Source organism: Cynara cardunculus, unplaced genomic scaffold (assembly GCF_001531365.2).
Source record: "Cynara cardunculus var. scolymus isolate 2C unplaced genomic scaffold, CcrdV1 Un_Scaffold_5687, whole genome shotgun sequence".
NCBI classification, from domain to species: Eukaryota; Viridiplantae; Streptophyta; class Magnoliopsida; order Asterales; family Asteraceae; genus Cynara; species Cynara cardunculus.
In genome coordinates this window covers 22,944-31,658 of record NW_020202535.1, presented here as the reverse complement: position 1 = coordinate 31,658, position 8,715 = coordinate 22,944, and the positions used below count along the sequence as shown (strand labels likewise).

The following is an 8,715-nucleotide window of genomic DNA, read 5'->3' as shown; positions in this document are numbered from 1 at the left end:
GAAAAGGTTTGAGTTCTCTTGTATTCTACTTTCTTTCACTTTTTGTTGCTAAATTTGATGGGTTTTCAACAAAAATATTTGAATTCTCTTGATGGGTATTCTTAATCTTTCGTTTTTTCTTTACTTTCTATCATCCTTTCTTGGGTAAATTTGATGTTTTTATCAAGGTAAGATTCAAGTTTTCTTGATGGGTTTCTGTTAATTTTGGCTAATCCTTGATGGGTTTGCAGGTATGTGACAATAGACGAAAACCATGGGAAGAAATTGTATTATTACTATGTGCTTTCAGAAAGAAACCCTTCTCAGGATCCAGTGGTTCTTTGGCTTAATGGTGGTCCTGGTTGCTCCAGCTTTGATGGGTTTGTCTATGAACATGGTAATTTTTACTGTACTTCACTGTTTTATTAGAATAATCATGGGTTTTTTTTGCATATAAGGGGCCGTTTACCTAAACACTTACCCGGTAAGCACTTACCGGTAAAGATTTTTAGTCCTTGCCATATTCATCCGGTAAAGTAAAGTGACTTGGTAATCGCTTACTCGGGTAATTGAATTGGAATCCCGGGATTTTAATTCCGGACTTCCCTTTAAACCAAGCGCCGGATCGGAATAGAATCCAATTCCAAGTACCACCAAATCCTGCAAACCAAACTGGCCCTTTTGGGGTCATAAAGTTTACCTTTTTGGTCTACTTGATTTCCAGTAAGATGTCTTTCTTCTCTGTGGCATGATCCAATACTAATCAACTTGATTTCCAGCAAGAACAGCCTGTTGACTTTGATGGTCAAACATAGCAATTATCAGCAATTTTGATACTATATATATGTATATGTATATATATATATATATACATACATACATACATATAGATATTGGGATTTACATATAGCAGTCTAAGAACAAATTATGTGGTTTGCAGGTCCATTTAATTTCGAAAAAACCGGAAGTTTGCCCAAGCTTCATCTCAATCCATACACATGGACCAAGGTTTATATGCTTATATGTTTTCGAGTTCATCAAAACCAATCTGATATGTTGCTAGGAATGGATTCATTTGAGAACCGTAAATATTTTGAGACACATAACACCAATTAATATCATGAATATTCATAATGAATCACATGAATATTCATTATGAATATCCTGAATATTTATAATGAATTACATGTATATTCATTGGTTCTCAAAATATTTACTATTCTCAAATGAACCTTCCCATATGTACTAATTACATGAAATTGATCATCAGCAAGAATTATAATCTTGGTTGCAATCTTTATTTGAATTTCCCAGGTTTCAAATATTATATATTTGGACTCTCCTGCTGGAGTCGGAATGTCTTATTCCGGCAACAAATCCGACTACATCACCATGGATACGAAAACCGCTCTAGACTCCCACAAGTTTCTCCTTGAGGTATTCTTCAAAATCAAGAAACAAGAAATTAACCTTTTAAACGCGGGTATCACTTTGATATTCATGGAAACAACCGCTTTACTCTTTAAGGGTAGAGGTCAGGTCAGCGTACATCTCACCCCTAGACCCTGCCTTCTGGGCTCGTTTGGTTTGGTGGTTTTGGAGTTGTAGTCTCGTTTGCAAAATATACGGATCTTATCATTCGTTTATGTTATATTATTCGTGATTTTGATGTTATGAGATCTTGGAATGGTTGGGGATGTATTTTGATATGTATTAATGTATTCACGTGTGGTTTTTGTGTAATTTTAGTGGTTCAAGCTATATCCTGAATACCTTTCGAATCCATTTTTCATTGCGGGTGAGTCATATGCCGGAGTATACGTCCCTATGTTGTCTTATGAAGTTATGAAAGGTAACCATCTCTTCTTAAACCAGAAGTAGCTTTAGTTTAAGAGCGTTCCCGTAACCCCGTGTTTGATAATCCTTTAGGACTTGATGCCGGTGACAAACCCACTCTTAACTTTAAGGTATGTCCTCATCCAAAAACTGCATTATATACACACACATACATGAGAGGTGTGACTTTGCACTTAAATCACATGTGATTACAGAACACAATCAACACAAGGCTGTGCGGGTGACTTAGCCCACGACCCTAGGTCACAGCCAAGGTCGTGCGTGATGACGTGATTTTACTTGGGTTTAGTGCAAAATCACATGTGATTTGGCCGTTCTTGTTTTTATCTTATTTGGTCACTGGTCTTGTTTGAACCCGACTCTATATATATATATATATATATACATACACACATACAACTATTTGCCACAATCTGTTACAACCTCTCGACCTCTTGGAGTTGAGAAAAGGTCTATTTACATCCTACCCCTAGAGCCTAGACCCCACTAGTGTGGGATTTGTTTGGGCTATGTTTGACAAACTAGATGATAAGCTAGCTGTTGATTAAGATTTTAGCTGTTAGCTGATAAACTAGTCAAGTATGGTAAAACACGAGCTAAAATGACCTAAAATAAAATAAAAAATATATATAAGGGGCATAATTGGCAAAAAAGTGAAAAAGCACCAGAAGCTTATTGAAACACCACTTGAACTAGTGTTTCAAAAGCTAGCAGATATGCTAACCAAAAGGGGCTTTTCAATAAGCTAGCATATGGTCGCCAAATATGCCCTTCTTTTGGTTTTATGTACCACAATCTAAATTCATTATGTACAGGGATACATGGTCGGAAATGGAGTTACCGATGATGTATATGATGGCAATGCTCTTGTTCCATTTGCACACGGGATGGGCCTCATTTCGGATGAACTATTTCAGGTACGGGTGCTTTGACTTTTGAGGTCAAATATATTACGTGCCAAATCCAACATTCATATGGATCTCGTCACGGATTTGACATCCACATTGATTTTATTTTCAGGAAGTTACTAAAGAGTGTCAAGGAACCTACTATAGTCCTGCCAACGATGATTGTGAAAGCAATCTTGCAAAAGTTGATCAAGTAATTGTTCTTTTTCCGTTCTACTTTTCTCGTGAAATTATGTGTTATAACTAAAGATGCACAAAAAAACCCAAACCCGAAGCCCGGCCTGAAGAAATCCCTAGTAAGCACTAAGCGCGAGTCCCAGTCCAGGCCTGGCCTCAAAGCCCATTCAGGCCAAAATTTTGGGGGCAGGCCCGTCTCAAAAAACCCAACTCGGAAAAGGTGGCCTGAAAAAGCCCGAGCAGGCCCTTCAACCCCAAAGCTGGCTCTTCCTTTTGGTCACTGAAAACGGGCTTGGAAGGCCCCGGCTCAGGTCCGAAAAAGCATGGGCCTCGTGCATCTCTGGTTATAACCAATGGGTCATTGGCCCAACATTACCCGAGTTACCGATAGATCCTAACAACCTTCTGGGAGGTCAAGGGTTCAAGTATTCACTTGGATTTGAACGCGTATATGCAGGGTCTTGACGGGATAAACATTTATGACATTTTAGAACCGTGTTATCATGGTGATAGTTCGAGTAAGATTAGACTTGGAAATACAAACTTGCCATTGAGCTTCAGGAAACTGGGTGAGACTGAAAGGCCGCTTCCGGTTCGAACCCGAATGTTTGGTCGTGCTTGGCCTTTTAGAGCTCCGGTGAAGGCGGGTTACGTGCCTACTTGGCCAGAGCTTCTCAATAGTGCGGAAAACGTCCCATGTACTGTAAGTCATTTAAAAACGTTTTTCCGCATGTAGAAACTTAAAAACCATTTTTCAGGTTTTAGTTTGGAAATCTTATCTCTATATTTTGTAGGATGATGAAGTTGCAACAGTATGGCTGAACAATGAAGCAGTCCGGAGTGCACTTCATGCCGATCCGGTAAGATACAATCGGTTACTATTTATAGTAAGATTTACGGACACCGAGTTCTCGACAAACAATGAATATTGTAACGATGCTTCAGATTAGTGTGGCGGGAAATTGGGAGCTATGTACCGATAAGATAAGATATTATCATGATGCCGGAAGCATGATCAAGTACCACCAAAATCTCACTGCTCGCGGCTATCGGGCTCTCATTTACAGGTATTCCCATCTCTAACTTGACACTTGAAAGCAGGATTGACATTATACCGGTTTACAGTGAATAGGACTCGTCATATAAACGGGACACACGAAGTAATAACATTATACAATTCCTATTCTCATGTAGCGGGGATCATGATATGTGTGTTCCTTTCACCGGGAGTGAAGCTTGGACACGATCGTTAGGTTATGCAGTTACCGATGAGTGGAGGAATTGGCAGGTCGATGGCCAAGTCTCGGGGTATGTTTCTATTCCTCGATAAAAAATATACGGATACTAGAATTCTACTCCATCTGCCACAAAATAAGTGTCCATATTTCTATATTAGTTTGTCCCAAAATGAGCGCCCACTTTCAAAGTAAGTGTCTACTTTCCAATTATATCGTTAATTATGAGATGGATAAATTTATTAATACGATAGAGGGTAAAATAGTCATTTTGTTAATTAAAAATTGTATACCTGGATGCTTTGATGACGAGTAAAGTGCAACCCTCTGTGTTTTGAGGCGCAGTGTACCTTACGTGTCATCAATGCATCCGGTCAAGAAGGTATAAGAAAACAAATCTTCATATGGTCTTTTTAGAAACAATCTCTCTTCCTCTTGAGACAGAGATGAAGTCTGTATACATCTTACCCTCCAAACCCTCGTCTCTGGATGGGATATACCGGTTTGTTTGATTTGTTTTTTACCCGATATCTATGTTTATGAAGAAATGTTTCTCGTGGTTGCAGATTCGTACAAGGATACGACAACGGTCTCACATTTCTTACGGTTAAGGTTCGTCATACAATAAATTAATAAATACATATATATATATATATATACATATATATACATATATATACATATATATATAGCTGTAAACGAACCGAACGAACACGAACATAGGCTTGTTCATGTTTGTTCGTTCGTTTAACTTAACCGAACGAACACGAACGGTAAACGAACGGAAATAATTGTGTTCGTGTTTGTTCATTTAGAAACCAGGTGTGTTCGTTCTCGTTTTTGTTCGTTCTCGTTTTTGTTCGTTCGTTAACATGCTAAACGAACGTAAATGAACGAACATAAACGAACGGGTTAAACGAACGTAAACAGACCGACCTAAACGAATAGGTTTAAACGAACACCAATACTTGTCATTCAGTTTACTATTACTCACCAATTATCCATAGTTTAAACACATACAAAACAATCACCATTCATCAACCATCATTAATATACCAATACTTGAAAGACCCAATACTTAAAAAGGTTGTTTAAAATTTGAATTCAAACTATATAAATAAAAGTTATATATTAAAATTAATATATAAACAAAAATAAACGAACGAAAATAAACGAACGTTCACGAACATAAATGAACGAATGAGACTTATTTATGTTGGTTCGTTTAACTAAAAGAAAAAAAAATTGTTCATGTTCGTTCATTTATTAAATAAACGAACTTCCCGCCGAAGGGTTCACGAACGGTTCGCTAAACGTTCGGTTCGTTTACGTCTATATATATAGAGGAGCGATCAAATGAAAACCGCCTCCATTTATGTAAACCAATTTCATCCGTTCATTTTTTTTTTATCAATGGTCAAGATTAATTTAGTTTATTTTAGGAAATTAAAAAAAATATATTAAAAATATATTTTTATAACAGCAATAAAGGCAAAATGGTAAACATTTAAATACAATGAATTCGTAGTATTTTTTAATCAAGGCAACCATATTCTGTATATCATATTATTAATGAAACAATTATTTTGTAAAGTAATATATTATTGTTACGTTAACATTTTTTAAAATAACTTCCATCAATAAAATATATTAAAAATATAAATAAAACACATCATAGTCAATTCTATATAATGAATCGTTTGAATAGAAATAAAGAAAAAATTGAATTAGATTATATGAACGAAATGGTTTTACAATTTCATCAACAAACTAATCAATGTAATTAATTTTATTATAATGAAATTGTTTCTTTGTTTACTAATTACATAAAATTTTATTATAAAACATGAAATAGTTTCACTGTCTTTGCTCACCTATTTCATCGGCACTTGTGGTTTGATGAGTCATTTGACATTTCACGATAATGTTAATGAACTTGATTCACTTTTAGCTAATGAATCAGGCTTTTTATTTCATTTTTTGAAATTGTTTCACTTTCTTCAAACACCCACAAAAATTATGCACCCTATTTATCATGCAATTATTTCATGACGCACAGATTTCATCATGCACTAGTTTCATGATGCACCGTTTACATGATGCACCTGTTTCATAATCCGTTTCACTTACTCTAAGCATCAACTTCAACATTTATGAAACGGGTTTCACCATGAAACCAGTTCGCTACTCATTGTTTAATTACGTCATGCACCATTTTCACCATTATGAAACCTGTTTCATGAATATTAATTTTTTATTTTAATACTGATTTGATGAATTCATTGCTCTAATATCTTACAATCTTCATGATTATGGGAAAGATTCAATCGCCACACAATATTACGAGTTCAAATTTTTACTATTATAATATAATTAAATATTTAAATGTTACCATTTATAAAATTTTATTTATTACGTTTCCTAAATTAAGATTTATTAATAATTTTCATATTTAATATAAAACAATGTAAATGACCAAAACCCTTAATGATTAAATTTAATTAGAAAAAAAATGGAATTTTCTTATTGGTCGAAATTAGTTTACACGGTTTCTAAGAAAATGCATTGTTTTCATTTGAACGTGCCTATATATATATATATATATATATATATATGGGAGCGTTCAAATAAAAACCACCTAATTTGTACAAACCGTATAAACTTCATTCAACTAATCATAATTTTTCATTTTGTTCATTTTTTTGTAATTATGAGAGGTTGATTAATCATTTTTATTGTGGATGATGTTAATCATGGATATTATCATCTTCATTATTTTAATTTTAGAGAAATACATGAAACAGTTTCATTAAGTAGTATATGAAACAATTTCATAACCATATATGAAACAATTTCATAACCATATATGAAACAATTTCATAACCATATATGAAACAACTTCATCTAAAAAAGTATTATATGAAACAATTTCACAAGATTAAACAATTTCATGAAAAAATTTCATAAGATTAAACAATGAAATCGACAAATGAAAGTAGTTTTTACGGTTTTTACAAATTGGAGTGTTTTTTATTTGAGCACTCCTCTATATATATATATAGAGAGAGAGAGAGAGAGAGAGAGAGAAGGGGGAGGTTTGGGAAAACCTTGAATAAATGAAAAACTAAAAAGCAATTTATCGACCGTTAGATTAATTGATCTAATGAGTGTGATTAAATAGATGGTTACAACAATATTTGTAAATCAAAAAAATCAATCCCCCTATTATTTATTCGAAAAAATATGAAAAATAAACAAAATTCGAGTGAAATAAACTTGACATTCATAATGATATATTATTTTCATATGTTTTTTCATTTATTTAGCATTTACCTAGGCCTGACCTTATATAAGAGAGAGAGAGGGAGAGGGAGAGGGAGAGGTTTTGAAACTAAGGAGTTGTTTACTAGACGTTTATCCGGTAAGTGTTTGTCGGGTAATTTTTCTCACCGGATGAACATGACAAGGGTCGAGAATCTTACCTGGTAAGAGGTGGAGACGGTAAGTGACGGTGACGACTTTTACCCAGGTAAGTAGTTACCGGGTAAATTGTTACATACGATAACGTTTTGATGTAATACAATCTTACTCGGTAAAATAAGTTATAGTTTTGACTCTCAGTAGTAAACGCTTACCAGATAAGCATTTGGGTAAACACCCCTAAAGTGCATTTTTAAACCATAATTTGAGCATATATAGATATGATGAACAGAGACTAAAAGGAATTTAAAGCCTAGAGAATGATCTATATACCGTTCAAGCTAAACATTCGATGGTTCTGTGATTCAGGGATCGGGGCATACAGTACCCGAGTACAAACCGAAAGAAGCCTTGGCGTTTTACACTCGTTGGTTGGAAGGAATGAAAATATAGGAAATTCCCCTCGATTGTTGTTATCTATTACCTGTAACGTATTTAATTTAAGAATAATTTGGTAACGTCGAAGGTTGTGAATCGGAGGTATTTGGATTCTTCTCTTGGATGGTAACACCTTAAATGTCGTAAGTTTAAATTTGGAGCTGACACGCTTCCGCTCAAATACTTAAGCATTGACGTGTTTTCTTTCCGGAACTTTAAAATATTTATTCAATGCCTTAAGCCTAAATCCAGTTCAAATAGGTAACCAGTCTAGCAACCGTTAACTATACGATAGCAAGACCGTGGTAAGATATCAAAAACCAATTGGGCAACATCACCATAAAACCAAAGTCCTTACATCCAGCGTCGGTTCTAATCCAATCCAGTAACCACGTATGGTGTCTCCATAAATCCACCACCATCACACAAGGTAATATGATCCTCACTAAACCCGGAGACTGGCGCAGTATGAAAAGTTACAGATGATAAGAATATGAACCAAAAATAGCAGGTCCAACAAAAAAAACATCAAAATCATATCCAAAAACAAAAAACATAGCGTTTTGAGAGCTTATTGTCATTTTTTTAATTATAACCCTGATTAGCATTAATTATTATTTATTACTATTAATTATAAATAAATATTAATAAATTTTAAATATATTTAATATTAATTAATATTAAATATTAATTAATATTAA

General features: G+C 34.4%; 1 protein-coding gene across 2 annotated transcripts; it reads left to right on the top strand.

The window, feature by feature from the left end:
- The first annotated feature begins 125 nt into the window (after window positions 1-125).
- LOC112504469 (serine carboxypeptidase 1-like) lies at window positions 126-8,199 on the top strand. Of its 2 annotated transcripts, XM_025108412.1 has the most exons (13): window positions 126-376; window positions 920-987; window positions 1,294-1,416; window positions 1,729-1,831; window positions 1,909-1,946; window positions 2,652-2,753; window positions 2,857-2,937; window positions 3,379-3,624; window positions 3,716-3,781; window positions 3,867-3,988; window positions 4,116-4,229; window positions 4,723-4,768; window positions 7,946-8,199. In XM_025108412.1, exons 3-13 carry the CDS (start codon window positions 1,336-1,338, stop codon window positions 8,027-8,029), a joined length of 1,083 nt encoding a protein of 360 aa, XP_024964180.1. In that variant the 5' UTR covers window positions 126-376; window positions 920-987; window positions 1,294-1,335; the 3' UTR covers window positions 8,030-8,199. The 2 variants fall into 2 exon arrangements, with proteins under 2 accessions (XP_024964180.1, XP_024964179.1); XM_025108411.1 differs by lacking the exon at window positions 920-987 and having other exon boundaries at window positions 295-376.
- Window positions 8,200-8,715: the final 516 nt, after the last annotated feature.